The following is a 19,783-nucleotide window of genomic DNA, read 5'->3' as shown; positions in this document are numbered from 1 at the left end:
AGTCTGCCATATTATTTTTTATTTTTTGTTCTCTTTGTTTTTTCATTTCCCTATTTTCTCTTTCACACCTTCCTGTGGGATACATGAATGGTTTTTAGAGTTTCATTTTGCTTTTTCTATATTGTTTTTGAGCATATCTCTTTGTGTATGTTGGTGGTAGCTCTAGGTATTACACTGTACATATATAATTATAAGTTTACTGATGTAGACATTTTACCAGTTTAAGTGTAGAAAACTTAGCTCCCCTTAACCTCCCCCATTTATATTTGTTTTAATAGTTCCTTTACATACATCGAGAACCATGTAAGACAGTATTATGCTTTTTGCCTCAACTGTCAAACAGAATTTAGAAAATTCCAGAAAAGGCAAGTCTATTGTATTTATTCACATTTATGGTCTTTCTGTTGTCCTTTCTTCCTTCCTGATAGTCCAAGATTCTTCTTTTCATAATATCCTTTTTATAAGTTAACTTTCTTTATAAATTCTTTCAGAGTAAGTCTGCTGGTGACAAATTCTCTTAGCTTTCCTTCATCTGAGCATGTTTGGGTTACTCTTCGTTCCTCAAAGATATTTTCACTGGGTATAGAACTCTAGTTGACACAGCTCTCATTTTAGTACTTGAAAAATGGTTGTAACTTCCTTCTGGCCTCTGTGGTTTCTGATGAGAAATCTGCTGTCATTCAAATTGTTTTTGTCTTGTACGTAATATGTCATCTCTGGTTGCTTTCAAAATTTTTTCTTTGTCTCTAGTTTTCTGAAGTTTGATTATGATGCATCTTGGTGTGAATTTCTTTGAGTTTATTGTCTTTGGGGTTCAATCAGCTTCTTGTATCATAGTTTTTCTGTTGCAAGATATGGGAAATTTTCAGCCGTTATTTCTGGGAATATTTTTTTTCAGCCCCACCTACTTTCTCTTTTTCTTCTGCAACTCTTGATGACCCAAATGTTAGCTCTTCTGTTACAGTCCTAGAGGTCCCTGAGGCCCTGTTAATTATAAAAAAATCATTTTTTTCTGTTGTTCAGATTCCAGAGATAAAGAATCCATAAGTTCTGAATTGTGCACCATTCTGAGTAATGTGATGAAATCTCACACCGTCAGCTCCATCCCACCTGAGACATGAATCATCCCTCTGTCCTGTGTGTCCCACCCATTAGTCACTTAGCAGTTGCTTGGTTATCAGGTCGACTGGCATGGTATCACAGTGCTTGTGTTCAGCTGACCCTTATTTTACTTAATAATGGCCCCAAAGCACAAGAGTAGTGATGCTGCAATTCAGATATACCAAAGAGAAGGTTCACCAGGAACCACATTGACTGATGCTTTGATCTTGGACTCCCCAGCCTCCAGAACTGTGAGAAATGATGCCTGTTGTTTAAACCACCCGCTTCATAGTATTGTTACAGCAGCCTGAACTATGACAGATGCCTGTTTCAAAGTCCAGGAGATCAGTAGTGTGGGAAATTGTTTCCAAGGTAGAGACCATCCAGGTTTAACATCTAGTAATTTAACTTCATCAGAATGGACCTTACACCGAATTCCATGTGAGTTGGATGGGAATGACAAAGGGCATGTTCCATACTAACTGCTCCAAATGATTCTGCTTCCTGAGGAAATCTGAGCCCTTCCCTGGGCTCCTTGGATCTGCCTAGAGAGGTAAATTCTAGCAGTTAAAATGAGGCAGGGTTCTTCAGGCATATATATCTCTATAACACACTACATTAAACCCAAGCAGAGGATCATTCCTTTCGCAGAGACTTATCGAGTGTCTGGTGTGTACGAGGCACTGAGCTGTTTCTAGAAATTCTGAGGGAATAAATTAGTTACACTTCTGGTGCTTAATGAGTGTATTGACTAAGAAGCCACCAACGGCAGTGTGGTGACAAGTGTGAGAGAGTATATATTTATACAGATAAGTGAGCACAGTGGAGGGTATCTATTCAGCAGAGAATGCTTGTGCAGTGGGAAGGCAAGGGTGCAAGAGAGGTTCCTGAGATGAGCTGAGTATTGAAGGAAGGGATGGAAAGGTGGCTGGTAGTGTAGGGCAGGGGGTTAGGGCTAGAGAAAGCATACGGAGTAAAAGATACAATGTGTGCAGAAACGTGGAACCACATTTAAGAAATGTCAAGTGATTCAAATTGTTGAGTAAGACACATGAGATGAAATTGGAAAAGTAAGCTGGAGTCAGACCACAAACGGTGTGGTACAGTAGGGTGTGGGAGTATTTACTAAAGGATGTGAGAACAATGGAAGTGTTTTAAAAGAATATTGACATGGCAAAATAATAATTTACATTTATTGAATACATTAGGACATTAGACACTTTGCCTAACATGTAATATATATTTTAGTCTTCCCAATGAGCCTAGAAGGTGGGTGTTTCCCGCTATTTTACGGCCAGGGAAACAGTCACAGAGAAATTAAGTAAATGGCCTGGAAGGAAGAGACAGGATTTGAACTGAGGTCTGACTTTAGAGCACATATGCTTAACCTCTGTGCACTGGCTCCCCGCGGTCTGGCTCCTTGCTCAGTGGTGACCAGACAGAATGGAACAGAGATCCCCAGGTGATCTGTGTGCATGATCAAGCTTGAGAAGCAGTGGTTTAGACTTCCTACAGTGGCATCTGCCAGAGACAAGGGCATCCACATGGTGGCAACAGGTGTATTGGTCCCCGTTCCTGACTGGAGTTATGGGAATGGAACGTGTGTTAGGGGAGATGCTTGGAAAGGGAGGGCCCCTTCATGCTGACTTATATGTATGAAATTTTACTTTTTCTAGAAGTGCCCCAAAGGAATTCCTTTAGTTGAAATTCCTTCGTTGTTGAAATAGAAGGAAATGGATGTGAATTGTTTTTTTTTTTTAACGAAGCCTCATTTCTTTTTTTTTTTTTTTTTAATTTTATAGCTACTTTTTTTTTAATTTTTTTTAATTTTTTTTTATTTATTTATTTTTGGCTGTGTTGGGTCTTCGTTTCTGTGCGAGGGCTTTCTCCAGTTGTGGCAAGCGGGGGCCACTCTTCATCGCGGTGCGCGGGTCTCTCACTATCGCGGCCTCTCTTGTTGTGGAGCACAGGCTCCAGACGCACAGGCTCAGTAGTTGTGGCTCACGGGCCCAGCTGCTCCGCGGCATGTGGGATCTTCCCAGACCAGGGCTCGAACCCGTGTCCCCTGCATTAGCAGGCAGATTCTCAACCACTGCGCCACCAGGGAAGCCCGGATATGAATTGTTTATCCGACATGGATTATAGGATTCATTAGTCCTTAGCTATTTAAGAGCAGATTATATCTAACTCCAAACTTTTAAAATTTACACTTCAATTTTGAGCTGGTAATAATGCCATTCATGCCTATTGCTACCCTGTAAACATGCATTTCTTTAATGATGCAATTGCCCTGTCTTTGTGTGATGATGATGGTTATAAATGGAGGTCTGTATCAAGTTAAACACTACTGTTTTCTCTTATCTACTCCCCTCCCTTCCCTCTGTCTTTCCTTCCTTCACTCAGTGCCTCTCTCTCTCTGCCCTCCCTCCCTCCCTCCCTCCCTTTCTTACTCGTTTTACTTTTTAATTGGTCATTTGTTACAAAGGCAGCATTTACAAGGCAAACTGTGCAGCTTTATAATCTTTTTCCTTTTGTGATCTGTTTGGAGGGGACGTTTGGCAGCACAAGTGTGAACCTGGTCCTTCTTTCCCAGAGGACCTTGTCTTTGCGGTTCAGAGCTGAGGCGGGAAGCCTGGTAAATCTGATTAGGTGAGGTGTCTTCAAATCAGATTAGGCTACGGGTAGCCATCAGAGGCAGTGCATGTCATCTGGGGACTGCATGTGTGACAAAGTCCTGAAACATGTTCAAACCCCATGATGATTAAGCAGAGCGGTGGGAGAGCTGTGTGTGCAGAAGTGTCACATCACTTCTGGGTGGTGCCTCTCTCATTTGTCCTGTTATGCTGAGTAGCCAAATTGTTACATTTACAGCCATTTTCATAGAACTACACTGATACCATAATAAGCAAGAGTGCTTACATTAAAAACAAAGGCTGTTTGTGTATTTTGGAGATTAATCCTTTGTCCGTTGCTTCATTTGCAAATATTTTCTCCCATTCTGAGGGTTGTCTTTTTGTCTTGTTTATGGTTTCCTTTGCTGTGCAAAAGCTTTGAAGTTTAAGTAGGTCCCATTTGGTTATTTTTGTTTTTATTTTCATTACTCTAGGAGGTGGGTCATAAAAGATCTTGCTGTGATTTATGTCAAAGAGTGTTTTTCCTATGTTTTCCTCTAAGAGTTTCATAGTGTCCGGTCTTACATTTAGGTCTTTAATCCATTTTGAGTTTATTTTTGTGTATGGTGTTATGTAGTATTCTTTTTTTTTTTTTATAAAGTTATTTATTTTTGGCTGCGTTGGGTCTTCGTTGCTACGCCCTGGCTTTCTCTAGTTGTGGTGAGTGGGGGCTACTCTTCATTGCTGCGCGTGGGCTTCTCATTGCGGTGGCTTCTCTTGTTGCAGAGCACAGGCTCTGGGCACACGGGCTTCAGTAGTTGTGGCTCATGGGCTCTAGAGCGCAGGCTCAGTAGTTGTGGCACACAGGTTTAGTTGCTCCATGGCATGTGGGACCTTCCTGGACCAGGGCTCAAACCCGTGTCCCCTGCATTGGCAGGTGGATTCTTAACCACTGTGCCACCAGGGAAGTCCTGTTAGGTAGTATTCTAATTTCATTCTTTTACATGTAGATGTCCAGTCTCTTATTGAAGACACTGTATATTCTTGCCTCCTTTGTCATAGATTAGGTGACCATAGGTACGTGGGTTTATCTCTGAGCTTTCTATCCTGTTCCATTGATCTATATTTCTGTTTTTGTGCCAGTACCATACTGTCTTGATAACTGTAGCTTTGTATTATAGTCTGAAGTGAGGTGTGGGGGTGTGTGTGGGGGTGTGTGTGTGCACACAATGGAATATTACTCAGCAATAAAAAGGAACGAAATTGGGTCATTTGTAGAGATGTGGATGGATCTAGAGTCTGTCATACAGAGTGAAGTAAATCAGAAAGAGAAAAACAAATATATATTAATGCATATATGTGGAATCTAAACAAATGGTACAGATGAACCTATTTTCAGGGCAGGAATAGAAACGCAGATGTAGAGAATGGATGTGTGGACATGGTGGTGGGGAAGGGGAGGGTGGGATGAATTGGGAGATTAGGCTTGACATAAATACACTACCATGTGTAAAATAGATAGCTAGTGGGAACCTGCTGTATAGCACAAGGAGCTCAGCTTGGTGCTCTGTGATGACCTAGATGGGTGGGATTGTGGGGGGGAGGGAGGCCCAAGAGGGAGGGGATATAAGTATACATATAGCTGATTCAGTTCATTGTACAGCAGAAACTAACACAACATTGTAAAGCAATTATACTCCAATTAAAAAAAAAACCTAGAGTTTTAAAAGTAAAGCAACAAAACATAACAAAACAAAAGCAAAAGGCTTAGGTCCTTTTCTTTTTAATGACTACCATGAGTAAATACTGACTCAGACTTGCTTATCAAAGAATGACAAAATGTCATTTTTAGCAGCGTAACAACTTTTTCTCTTTAATAAAAATAAATGAGGACTTAAGGCTGTCTGGGAGGGAAATGCTTATGAATTGGCGAAGTATTTTCTCCTGAGAATGATACTAGGTAAACAAGATGCAGTGCAAGGGCAACTAATTAGGAAGATTTCAGAACTGCGGAGCATGCCGGGAACTGGCTTGTTTCTGGCTATGGTCCCCTTAAGGTGAATTCTGTCTGGTGATTAGCATCACCTCGGATTAAATTAATTGGCTGTACTCAATCCCTGAGTGAATACACTAAGAATAAATCCAAAGACATTAGTTTCTTTGCACGAAACAAGCAGGTTACATATCCGGTAACATTTATGGGAATCATTCAAACAACTTAACCCATCTTTTCCATTATAAGGGAAGTTGCAAGTTCTGGTAAGTACAAAACTATTTAAAATCTTTATTTTGAAAATAATCTGTTTTAGCCAGTTGTACTTTATTTTACATATCTAGCCTACATATTTGTGTTCTGTATGTAACCATTAGAAAAACAATAAACACTGCTAATATTATCTTTACCTAAATATGCAAGAAACCTTCACAATATGCTGATATTAAAGTAGGAGGGAACTTCAGTATCAGGAAATCAAGCAATTCGAGTGTATTAAAACATGGGTAAAGTTTTGTTTTCTTCTGATTATAAAAGCTCTGTTAACTCTTTAGAGCAATCTGGGCAACACCTCAAGAAGGAGGAAGCTGCTTGTGCTTCAGCAGTGCTGAGGCTGCCGTGTGCTTCTCTTCTGAACCCTCAGCCCCAAGGCTGCCCCACAGCGTTACGACCTGTGAGATGAACTGCTTTTTCTTGCAGCATCAGATCTCTGAATTGCTATAGAACATTATGAATATACCTCTCTTATGTTTTGTTTTCTACTTCATTTTTCTTTCTGAATTGCTTGAATTCCTACTACATGCTAGAAAAGTAAATTAAAAATATAATTAGGACATGATGCACCTGCATCTTGTGAATCCGTCATCTGTTTTGTCAAGTGAGTAGTGGAGAGAAGGTACAGCCCTCTTGGTAGAGGCAACTATTTAGCTCTGAGCAGCACAGATGATTCAGACCAATGAAGGCACGGATCAGCATAACAATGGTTGAACCTAGTGAAACAAGGGTGTTAAAAAAAAAATCCGCTTTATGTTAAAAAGCAACGCAAGTATCCATGACAGGTCCGTGGTCTGATTGTAGGCAATGAAGAGCTTGCAGAGAAGTGGGGATGATATCGATAGCAAGCGTCAGGCCATTAGAAGAAGATTTCAATATAATTTGGGCTGGAGGCAAGAGACTGTTAACTGGGTCCTTTGCTACCTCTAGGGCAGTCAGTGGTGAGGAAGGTAGAGGGCCTTAAGATCCTAGCTTCCTCTTTTCCCTCTGTCCACCTCCACTTCTCCTCCCTCAGCATAACCTGCTGGGAGAAGAATTAGACCACGTTAGGTACTCAGTTTTTTTGCTCCCTACATAGTCCCTAAGTATCCTACTGCATTATCCGATTTCAGAGGGCAAAGAAGAAACCTTGTTATCTAAAATGTATGTAAAGAAACATTAAAAAAATTTCCATCCAAATAATTCCGATTAGTCTTTGAAGCTGATTACGAAAGGTGCACAACTAAGACAGGGTAGCTAAAAGTTGTGGAGGCGGGTAGCTCTGTTTCACTAAAGCGGACGCCCTACTGTCAAGGCTGACTGACCGCGTCGCTGGTCTGCTCGCGTGCCGTAGCAGAAGCTGCACTAATCCCTGCCTTCTTCCTGGAGGGCATCCCCCCACTCTGTGCCCCTGGCATCGCAGCTGTACACAGCTCTTCCTCTGGAGACCGCCACCTCTCCCCAGCCTCAGCATCTCTCCTTGATGTTTTCCTTGTACCCTGACTCCTCCTCAATTGTGCTACTGAATCACTCTGTGATTTTCCCATGGACACCGTAGGACATACATATGATGATGTCAAGGCAAAGGCTGAAACGATCCCTCTGGAACGAATCAACTTTGCACTCTGTTCCCCAGTGATGATACGGTGCGCTGTATGCACGGAGATCCTTCTATTCACCCATAATACTGACTCTTCACCGTGCTCGGTGCAATGCCCACCTCACCCTAGGCTCTTAAACCTTACCCACACGTATGCAACATCTCAACACTCTCCAAAACTTCCCCCAGTGACTCCTAGGAGTTCCCAGAGATCCTCTTACATGCAACTAGGACCAGAGGAACTTGCATTTCCATTTTGCTTTTGCTACAGCTTCCTCATCAAGGTGCCTGGCAACTACCCTGCTGCAAGTACTTGTTCTGTAAATGCTCCTCCACTGCTGGGCATATGGCATCTTCCCAGGATGTGGTAACTTTAGCTTCTTCCCTTCATGCATCAGGTTCAAAACCAATGATCAGGACGGGGCAGCAGTGGGATAGGGACAATGGGGGCCATTTCTTCCCTCCAGTTGACCCTATCTTCCATGGTCTCCTTTGTGGTCCCAGCACAAAATCTCCTTTCTCTTATTTTAGCCCAAAATGAAGAAATCAAAACGAACAAAACCCCCAAAACAAAACCCTTAGCGTATCAGCTCACATAACTGCGTTCTCAACATGACGACCAGGTCAACAGCTCTCCAAATAGTGAGATCCAGGCAGAAAACTACTGGAATTAAAAGCCTCACTACGCACTTACATATAGGTAAATATCATTTCCAAAATTAGGTGAAAAATGTGTCTCAAACATTATTCATGTAAAATATTTTCAATTAAATACTAAGTAAACCAACCTAAAAAGTAGTTAGAGGCAAAGAGTTCTGAAGTCTTTTGTTTAAATACTGAAGGAATTCATCGCTTTCACAGTCGGTGAGGGCCTGGAGAGTCAGGGCGTGGCACAGTTTATCAGCTGAGGATGAGGGGAGATTGAGGTTTTGCTGACTCCACTGCAAAGCTGGATTCCCCAGCTCCTGATGCGCATGCCTGCTACAGCTGCCTTTAGTGTCTTAAGAATTGTTATCATTACTTTAAACTGCTTGGGAAGAGAGAAGGGGAGACACATCTAATTTCTAGGCTGATCTTTGAATGCAGTTTCCTAAGTTACATATAAATGAGATTTGTAAATCGTATTGGAGATAAATGAAGAGTCTTAGACAACAGCTTGCAAACATTTAAGTAGGTGATTTGGGCCAGATTTATAGCTGATTTATAATGACAGACATGCCTTGTTCATCTCTGTAATACTGATCATATTTATTTAGTTTGTTCAATTTGTCTTCAAGGCTGCAGGGCATTCTTACTCTGTCAAAAGACACGAATAATTACATTGATTTAAAACAACAGAAAATAGCCACACTATGCTACCAATGAAAAACAAGCCCAGCATCAGATAAACCCTCCCACAAGCTGCTCACTTGTCAGTCAGACTCTGGCTTCACTTGGAAGGTGGAAGAGAAAAACCTCAGTGATTGGTGAAAATGGCTCTTAAATTCCCTCCTGAAGTTCTCACTTTAGAACCACCACGGGGAGCAGTAACCAGATTGCACCATTTTAAGCAGCCCATAGTAATGTCATTCATTCTAAAAATATTTGTTTAGTGCAGCGTTTCCCAAAGTAAGATTAGTAGTGTGTTAGATAATGTACCTGCATGTTCTACAATCTGTAATGGAAACATCTTACACTACCTTAACATGGCCCTTAGTTAAGGATATATATGATACATTCCTTCTAGAATTTAATGTCAGGAGCCAATTTCCTCTAGATGAGTTCATTTGATTCCATCCAACAGACAATTTGAACTTTATAAACTTTTCCTGTTTTCTCCCTTTTCTTTAACTGCCGGAACATGCAGAACTAAATTGATCAGTTGCAAAACTCTCTTTTCTCATTGGATGATGGTTTCTGATTTTATTTTTTTTAACTGTTCGATAATACCTGCTAATTTTAAAGATTCACAACATTTGGCAATGTATAAAAAACACAAACATTATCCATAGCTCTGCCATCAGAGATAACCACCATCAACAATGAGCTATGTATACTTCAGACTTTCTTCTAGTATAATAAATATTGTACACATTGGCAATGGCATAGCATGTGTATTCTATAAGCTGCTTTTTCGCTTAGTAATAAATAGGTCATGACCATTTTTCTATGCCAATAAATAAAGCCGTGTTCAACGGCTCATCGTTTTCCATGGGTGTATACATCACGATTTATCTACCTAGGCCCTTATTAGTGTCTTTAGGTTGTTTTTAATGTTTCAATGATAAATACCGTTACTTAACTGCTGCTTTTATGTCTTATTTTAAGCCCCGAAAGTTATCTTTCAAAATAGGTAGGTATAATGAATGAATGAATGAAATTCGAGGAACAGCTATCGGTAGCTGGCTTTAGCATTAGCACCTATTCTTCACGGTGTGAAGATGAATAATTTCCTTCCCTCTCCAGGTCTCAACCAAAATGAATGAAACTCCTTCCACCAGTTTTTCCATGATTCGTCGGATTTCTTCTGAAGGTCAGGTTCCTTCTCCTCGCCAGCTGGGCGTCACTCAGCCTGTCGTGGCCAAAAGGATCAGCTTCTACAAGAGCGGAGACCCGCAATTTGGCGGCGTCCGGGTGGTGCTGAACCCTCGTTCTTTCAAGACATTGGATGCTCTGCTGGATAACCTGTCGGGGAAGGTGCCCCTACCCTTCGGGGTGAGGAACATCAGCACCCCACGAGGAAGGCACAGCATCACGTGCCTGGAGGAGCTGGAGGACGGCCAGTCGTACCTGTGCTCCCACGGCAGGAAGATGCAGCCGGTGGACCTGGACAAGGCCCGCCGGCGCCCGCGGCCCTGGCTCAGCAGCCGGGCCCTCAGTGCGCACGCGCACGCGCAGCGCGCACGCGCCGCCGCCGCTCCCGCCGCTCCCGGCATGCTGCGCGCGCCGCGGCGGCTTGTGGTCTTCAGGAATGGCGACCCGAAGACAGGGCGCGCAGTCTTCCTGAGCAGGAGAGTCACGCAGAGCTTCGAGGTCTTTCTGCAGCACCTGACGGAGGTCATGCAGCGCCCGGTGACCAAGCTCTACGCCACGGACGGAAGGAAGGTGAGCGTCGTGAGGGACGTGATGGCGGCCCCGGGGAAGGAAGGCTTTTCCCGTGCCTGTGCGTGTGCGCGTGTGTGCATGCTCCCTGCTCATGGAGGGCGCTGGCTCTCCCCGGTGGCTGTTCTTCGTTTCCAGGTCAATGCAACGAGGCGTGGGCCCCGTGGGCCTCTTTTTTTTTTCCTCGCACGCCCAGTTCCCCGAGCCTCGCGTTATAGAATGTGTCGGCACAGAATCTGTCTTGACGATATTTCTTGAAAAGGCGTGGCCAAGAGTGACATTCTGTTGGGTACAGAAAGCTTTTCCTGTGACCTGCGTGTCACTTTCCCGGTCCCGGCGTGTCTGTCAGGCCCTTTCCCAGCTGGATGCTTGGGGGGGGAGGACAGGGGCAGTGCTGTGTATCCTTTAAAGGTTTCTTTGGTTACGATGGCAGAAGACCGGTCGGGCTGTGCCAGCTGTGGGCTGAAGATGGGCGTTGGTCTAACACCCCCTTCCCCTCTCGCCTTTGGTTCTTCGGTATTTTGTATATGTCATTTGGTGCCCAGTGAGTGGTGAGTGATTATCACTTTCCAACCCAGGAGGCTGTTGAGTTAATCAGTTATAAACTCACCGTACGGAAAGAACAAAACTTCATGCTGCTCATGTCAGGACCATAACTCTGATTTTTTTCCCCTAGGTCCCCAGTCTCCAGGCTGTGATCCTGAGCTCTGGAGCTGTGGTGGCAGCAGGAAGGGAGCCATTTAAACCAGGAAATTATGACATCCAAAAGTACTTGCTTCCTGCTAGAGTACCGGGGATAATCTCTCACCGTGTGTACCCCAAGGGAAATGCTAGGTCACAAAGCAGAAAGAGTAAGTCACTTAAATATATAGCTCTTATTTTTAGCACTGAGTTTTTTTTTGTTTTTGTTTTTTAACCTCAACAACAACAAAAATTCATCTTAAATGACCAATTTCCTTCATCACAGAAAAGGAGAGGATCAAAACATTCTAAACTGAAATTCGTTATATTTGTAGCTGGAGAGAGTCGTAGAGATCATCTGATAAGTTTTTTTTTTTTTTGATAATTTTTTTAAAAGATTTTTTGAAGTCAGTCAATGATGTATCTGTTTAAATTGATGAGGTTTATCTTTTTGTTTGTTTTCTGGTTTTGTTTTTGCATCTTATATCTAGATAAAAGATCGAAGTGCCACCATTTCTTGATTTAGAGAGGAATTCTAAATTCCGTGGAATATGTGTAAGTGACACTCTGGTAGTTGCAGAGTTTTCTCTAAATAATACCATGCAGATCATAGCTGAGCTCAGGTTAGTTGATCAATGTATTTAAAAAAAATCTCTGGAAATTCCCTGGCTGTCCAGTGGCTAGGACTCCACGCTTCCACTGCAGAAAAGAGGGCACGGGTTCGAACCCTGTCCAGGGAACTAAGATCCTGCATGCCGCACTGCGTGGCCAAAACAAAACAAAAAAAAGAAACCTCTAACTACATACATGCTCTACTTTCTGAACTTATTCCAGTAAAAATCACAGGCCCTTAAATCCACTTTTTATTTATTTAAAAAAAAAGGTTCATATAGCCAGTTCATGCTGGTTAACAGTACTCTGGGTTGATAGTTCCTTAGGAGATGCCGTCCAATGAGACGTTATCCTTTGGATAGGGGAGGAGGAGTGCCTCTTGACACCCAAGAGTGTGGGATAGGCTGTAAATTCCCTTTCCAGGCAGAGCTAATCTCATTATTCACAGTGCTCAGTATTTTAGCTCCATGCGAACGTGTTGATTGCCATTTACACTTCCTTTTTAATTTTTATTTTATGTAAACATGGAATGATACACATTTTAAGTGGTGTTAATTCCTTTACTTATTGCTGAACTAGGCAGACTCAACTATTCCTTACTGTCGTTCTTTAGTTATTTCATGGATATACTAAATAGCCAACTGTTCATGTGTCTGTTTCGTAGGCATCAGCTGCCCAGCATCTTACGTGCAGGGTAGTGCTAGTTCACCTTGGTCATTTCATCAAAATGATTTTATTGTCTTCTGTCTGATGTGGGTTTCTGAGCATGATTTTTAATGGCTTCAGGGAATCTGAGGGCTTTGTTAAGTTTTACTTTAAAAAATGATGAGTGAGACATTTTCATTTATAATTTTGGTGAAAGTATACTAAAAATAAGAGGAAGTATCTCTGGGCTTATACTTTGAAACTAAAGGTATTTAATTGATGGTAAGCATGTGCACATCTATACAAACTACTAATTTGACTGAGTTTAGAAAGCATGAGTTCCAAGGTTATCTCTAGAGGTACACGTTAAAAAAAATACTTAGATATCTGGGTCTTTGACTAGCTCTGTTCTCTTTTGTGGCTGATATTAAATTAAATGCACTGATTATACAAAATGAATGCTAAATTAATAATTATTACTAGATTAACCTAGCCTTTAAAATAAATTCTAAAAATGTTTTTACTTTCATAATGGTATAGATATCTCACTTTGATATACACAGGTAGGAAAATGAATACCATTGTAAATTATTACTTGCTTATATGAATAGATAAGCAGCACTTGGTTAGACCCCAATTTCAGTACTGGTGAACAGAATAAAACAACAAAACCAAATCCCACAAAAATCTCTTTATTTTTGCTAGAATCCTTAGCAATTTCTACTTTATACTTTCCTTTTTAAAATTGCCTTATTAAACTCGTTAAGATTAAAATTCTGTGAATTTCCTCACTGAAGTAGAGTTATAAGTTCTCTTTTAAAGAGTAGTTTGTAGAAGTGTACCAGATATTACAGTGAACTAAATTGACCAATGAATATATAGAGGTGAGAAACCTATTAACAACATCTTACTATGAAATTTAGAAAATATGGTATTTTTCATACTAATTATTTTTTGTTTTCTTTCTTTGCTGCCTCTTCTATTGGATATTTATAACTTCTCTGTCTTCCACATTATATTTTGATGTGGGGCATCTTTTACTTTTAAAATCTGAAAGTGAGCACACATGTACCTTCAAGCCCAAGGTCTCAAATTTATTCTGTTTCTTCTGACAAAATGCAGAGTAATGATTGCTACTCAGACCATTCTTTTGCTTCTGAAAATTACTTGGCCTTAGAAAAAAATGATTCTCAGAATTTATTGATATATCCTTCTGAAGATGATGTTGAGAAATCGATTATTTTTAATCAAGATGGCACTATGACAGTTGAGATGAAAGTTCGATTCAAGATAAAAGAGGAGGAAACCATAAAATGGACAACCACTGTCTGTAGAGCTGATCTTTCTAATAATGATGAAAAGAGTGAGATAAGCAGTGTCCCAGGAAGAACAGATGATGGATCATCTGGTTTAAAAATTACAGCATGTTCATTGTCTGCAGATGTCTCACCTCTGGAGAAAGGCAATAATCAAGAGGGCAGTTTGGCAGAGGAGATCAACAGTCCAATGAGAGATCAGGATACTGAAACTTGCAATTCTGCTAGTTGGGAGAACACTGCTATGGACACAAATGCCACCCAGGGAACTCAAGATCAAGCTAAACATCATTTTTATAGGCCCCCTACACCTGGACCAAGGAGAGTCAGGCAAAAGAAATCTGTGATAGGGAGTGTGACCTTAGTATCTGAAACTGAAGTGCAAGAGAAAATGATTGGGCAGTTTTCCTATAGTGAAGAAAGGAAAGATGGGGAAAACAAATCTGAGTATCACATGTTCACACATTCTTGCAGTAAAATGTCATCAGTATCCAACAGACCGGTACTTGTTCAAGTTGCTAACAATGAGCAGGTAGAGTCATCTTTAGAAAGAAAAAAGGAAAGCAGACTGCTCAAATCAAACACAGTAAGCACTGGTGTTGTAGAAATTACAAGTCAGAAGATGTTAGAGATGTCCCATAATAATGGCTTACCACAGACTACGTCAGAAAACTCAGTTGTGGAGGAAGGTATAGTCGATAGTGTAACAGCAGACAACAAAACTAGTGTCAAGAATTTAAGAACTTATGGTAACACCAATGATAGATCCAGTCCTTTTTTAGCAGATGCAACTCATTCTTCAGGTAACAACTCTGGAACTGACAAAACTATTTCAGAGACCCCAGCTTCAGTAGGATCCTCTACTGTCACCACAAGAATTGAAAAACTAATTAGTGAGTTTTCTCAGTGTGGTTTAACAGAACTTCCAGAAAATGAAAAGCAGATTTCATCATCTGTTGCCAGCAAAAAGAAGATGAAATCTCAGCAGCATGTGATAAATTCCAAGCATCAGGGTGGGGAGATTGCAAGGAAAGGAATCCCCAGGAAGAGTAAGAGAATAAACACAAGAGGTAGAATTGCACAGGAAACCATACTGCAAGATTCACGTAGTCCCCTTAAAGGAGAGATACTTTGTGAGAAAGACCTCCATGCAAGTGATATGGTAATTGAATCAAATTATTTTTCTTCCAAAAGTAATAATGCTGTGAATTCCAGGAATCTCCCTAGAAATAAATTAAATACTATTCATAATCCTAAGCTTCAGGGACTTTTAGCCAAAAGAAAATCCAGACCACTAAACAAAGTAAACTTAGGAGGACCTACAAAAAGAGAAATTGGTCAAGGAGAAAAAGTGTTTTCCCATAATGAATTTAGATATTGCAAAAATACTTTTGAAAATCAAAATTTATTTCATATGTTTAACTTTCTTGAGCAGAAACCCAATGCTTTTTGTGGACCACAGGCTCTAGCAGAAAGAGCATCTTGGTATTTGAGAGGAACGTCAAAGAAGAGTTTAGTTTCAAAAGTTAATAGTTCACACATAACTTTAAGAAGCCAGAAAAAACAAAAAGGGGATAGGTTGAAATCAGATACTATTGTAAGTAAACAACATGTCGCAACCAGGGCAAATTCCTTAGCTTCTTTGAAAAAAGCTGTTTTTCCTGAGGCTATTACCCATCATTCAGTTCAAAATTATGTACAGAGTTGGTTGCAGAATATAAGTTCAGATTCAGCTTTGCAACCTAGACAGTCAGCTCCAATATGCACAAAGGAAAGGAGTGTGGTAGGTTATAACAACAGTTGTTTTCCAAGAAATAATTCCCACAAAAGTTCTGGAAAAGGAAATAATTTTGTCCTGGAAGGTAATAAACATATAACTGAAAATGCCAGTTTGACAGGAGATAATCTAGGGAAAGAGGTCGGTACATCTTTTGACAAAGATAACAGTGAAGAACTTACCAAAGATCTCTATGGGAGCCAGGTTGAATCTCTGAAGGATGCTTACTTGCTTTCCATTCATGAATATTGTACTTTGTCACAGTCAGCTATTGATGATGCTAATACTAAAAGTCAGGTATCTGCTGAAAAGTCAGGACAAGAGGTAAACCTTGTTTACAAAGACATAAAGCTAGCTACAAAAGGGCAAAGTGTAGAGGCTGCCATTCAAGTAGATCTTATGGAAGAGGACACTCCAAAACACCTGTTACCAGTGTGGTTGCTTCGCCAACTGCAAGCTTTAGTTCCTAGTAGTCACAAGACTCAGAATGGAGTTGTTCAAATGCCAGGTTCACTTGCAGATATTCCCTTTCCTTCTCCGATATATAATTCATCCACTAATGTTCTTCTAGCTTGGCTCCTGGTGCTAAATCTAAAGGGAGGTATGAATAGCTTCTGTCGAGGTGATGCTCATAAGACTACCAGCAGAACTTCAGAAATACTTGCGTTGTTGGAGGTTCTGAAGCATGTTGCCGTCACAGAGGAAGCGGATGACTTGAAGGCTGCTGTTGCCAGTTTAGTGGAATCAACCACAAATCACTCTGGACTCACTGAGAAAGAACAGGACATGGTTCCAATAGATCTTTCTGCAAATTGTTCTACACCCAACATTCAGATAGTTCCTAAATGCATTGAAAATGAGAAAACACAGAAAATCTCCTCTTTAAATGGAGGCTGTTCTGCCAGTGAGGACAGTGTCTCTGAAGTCTGTGTTTCAGAGGTGACTTGCTCTCCGTGTGAGATGTGCACTGTGAATAAGACTTATCCTCCAAAAGAGACTTGGAACCTCAGTGATAATTCTTTCCCCAGTGATGGCTGTATCACGGATCAGACCTCCACGAATAAGGCTTGTTTCCTAGGAGAGGTCTCTTCACTTACTGACACTGTGTCTTCTCATGAGGCTTGTGCTTATGATGAAAACCGTATCTGTGAGACGGCTTGCCCAGTTGATGAGGCCTACATTCCCATCAAAGTCTGCAATACCAGTGACTTTTTAAATTCCAAAGAAAACACATATACTGATAATTTGGAATTGACCGAAGAGTTAGAAAGAGTTGGTGAAGTTCAGAAAGACCTAAATATTTTGGCAGACACTGGGTGTAAACATGGCTTTAGTATATTGGTGTCACACCAAAATGTCAGTAATTTAAGCCATGGTGGCTTTTTCCAAGATGCAACTGAACCAGAACTTCATAGGAAACATAGTTCTCTAGATGAATTTAAAAATTGTTCATTAAAGAAATTTCAGGATAAAAATGCATATACATCTTTTGATAAGGAAGACTCAAAGACTTCTGAAGAACCAGGCTCAATAACCAACAGCATGACATCAAGTGAAAGAAACATTTCAGAATTGGAATCTTCTGAAGAATTAGAAAACCAGAACACTGATATCTTTACTACAAAGGTAAATTCAGGAGAGCGAGCTACTGAAGAATTGATCCAAAAGGAGTTAGAGGCTAGTAAAAATTTGGAATTGATCAAAGTCTCTAGCAGGAACATTACAGAAGAAGAAGGAAGGAATGGTGTCATTTGTGAGACAATCAGTAGGAGGCTGGCAACACCACCATCTTTAGTATTTTGCTATGATTCTAAGCAAAATACTGAAAAGCAGCTCATTGAAGGAGAAACTGAAATGAGAGTAAAAAAGATGGTGGAAAGCATGGAAACTGGAAGTTTTGCAGAGTCTCCCCTTAATTTTAAAAATGACTTCAAAAGATCAGGGACTTCTGATTGGTCAGATTATAGACAAGACAGTGAGAATGAACAGTCATATAAAACATCCAGTGATGGCCTCAGTGACGGTGGTGAGGAGATGGCCCAAGAGAAAGAATATAATAAAGGATTTGTTAAAAGGACAATAGAAAAACTTTATGGTAAAGCAGAGATTATGAAACCATCTTTTTTTGCTGGGTCTACACACACATCTCAGGTTTGTCCTTATGATTCTATGGAATTTCGGGGTGCTGGGAAAGTAGGTCTTTATGATTCTGCAGGTCAGTCATTTGGCTCTTCTGAACAGGTATCTAGTAATTCAACTGTGTTGCAGAAATTTCAGGAGGAAAGGCGAGATAAATGTGATTTTAATAATGTGAGGGCCAGTTACCATGGGGAAGACATTGTGGAACATGGTACTGAACAAAATGGTCATAACAGAATTCTCAGAGACATGGAAGAGGGGGTACTGATTGACAAGGGCAAGTGGCTCCTGAAAGAAAATCATTTGCTAAGAGTATCATCTCTAGAAAATTCTGGCATGTATGGCAATGCAGACACCACATCAGTGGATACTCTACTTGATAATAACAGCAATGAAGTACCGTATTCACATTTTGGAAATTTGGCCCCAGGCCCAAACATGGCAGAACTGTCCTCTTCAGAATTGGAGGAACTGACTCAACCTCCTGAACTGAGATGCAATTATTTTAACATGCCTCATTGTAGCGACTCTGAGCCTTTTCGTGAGGATTTGCTGGATGTTCAAAATAAAACTTGTTCTCAGGAGAGAATACCAAACCACCATGCAGAGGAGAAGGGTAATCATAGGTCAGAGAGAGTATGCACATCTGTCACTCACGTCTTCACATCTGCTGGTAACAAAGTCCATCCTGTCTCTGATGATACTATTAAAAACCAACCATTGCCTGGTAATAATGTAATTCACAGTGCACTTCAGGAAGGTGACTCTTTGGATAAACTCTATAATATTTGTGGTCAACATTGCCCAATACTAACTGTTATTAACCAGCCTGTAAATGAGGAACACCGAGGGTTCGCATATTGCAAAGATTCTGATATTGAAAATTCTTTGAGTCTCCAATTATGGATGAAAATACACCCATGTTTACTACAGTCAAACAAAAACATGTTCAGAGATAAGAACAATAAAGCAAGTAGTAGAAAAGCATTTATTGATGATGCCATTGGCAGTACATTTGATTGGCTTTATTTTAATAGCACATTTGACTTGATGGATAAAAGGAGAAAGTTAAAAAGAATTAACTTCTTGGGCTTAGAGGAAGAAAATAATTTAAATAAGTTTCAATCATATTTAAAGAATTTCTTGCACACATTGTTGCTAGTTGTGGGTCATGTGAATTCAAATACACAGAACCCCGGAAATCAGACAAGTGAAATCTTTGAAGTAGTTGATGAGAATAACAACGTACTAAATAACAGATTCCAGAACTCACGAACAAATCTCAACCAAGTAGTAAGAGAAAATAACTATCATTGGTCCTTTGAAATGCTTGGCCAAGACTACCTATTTTGCCAAGTTGAGGCATCCTTAGATATCAGCAACAGAAGCATATTAGAAATATTTTATATTTTTGAAGATGAAAATCTTTTCATTTGGGAAGAGGAAAACTAATTAAATTGAACTGATCTTGAAAGCCGTGATGAATGAGAAGCTCTCTCATTTCAATATCAGCACGGCCTTTCTTCATGAGAAAGATGAAGCACATGGGATGGATGTGGATTAGATAACCTCTAAGAATTTGCCACTTCAAAATGAGCTTACCCTAGAAATCTTGCCACTGGATTATCCAACTTGACTTTCACCATTTCTGTGTTCTTCATTTTTTCAGCAATTACAGACTCAGTTTCTATTCTGTTATTTTTGAAGTTTCTCTGTGTTTTTTTCTTGAGCATGTATAATTTCTTGTTTCTGTTATTTTTCTCCTAAGACATCATAAATGCCCTGAGGACAGGAATTATATCCCCTCCTTTTTGTTATGTTGTCAGCTTAGTGCAAAATGTGTATTGAAGGTATTGGTGAATTAATGGAATAGACATAGCCTCAGATTACTTCATTTATTAATTTCAACTGCTGATTTGATAAAAGTATGATTGTAAGATCTCAACAAAAATCTCATAAGTTTTTTTTTGTGTG

At 40.4% G+C, this 19,783-nt stretch overlaps 1 protein-coding gene across 1 annotated transcript in view; it reads left to right on the top strand.

Annotated features, from left to right (window-relative positions):
• The window catches only part of RP1 (RP1 axonemal microtubule associated), a 64,743-nt gene extending 45,482 nt beyond the window's left edge, over nt 1–19,261 (top strand). Inside the window, exons 5-7 of the mRNA XM_057532169.1 lie at nt 10,004–10,642; nt 11,316–11,490; nt 13,635–19,261. Coding sequence (XP_057388152.1) covers nt 10,004–10,642; nt 11,316–11,490; nt 13,635–19,261 — 6,441 coding nt within the window. The remainder of the gene's footprint in view (nt 1–10,003; nt 10,643–11,315; nt 11,491–13,634) is intronic.
• Nucleotides 19,262–19,783: the final 522 nt, after the last annotated feature.

Source organism: Balaenoptera acutorostrata, chromosome 17, assembly GCF_949987535.1.
Source record: "Balaenoptera acutorostrata chromosome 17, mBalAcu1.1, whole genome shotgun sequence".
In the NCBI taxonomy this organism is placed as follows: Eukaryota; Metazoa; Chordata; class Mammalia; order Artiodactyla; family Balaenopteridae; genus Balaenoptera; species Balaenoptera acutorostrata.
This window is presented reverse-complemented; position numbering and strand designations above follow the sequence as displayed.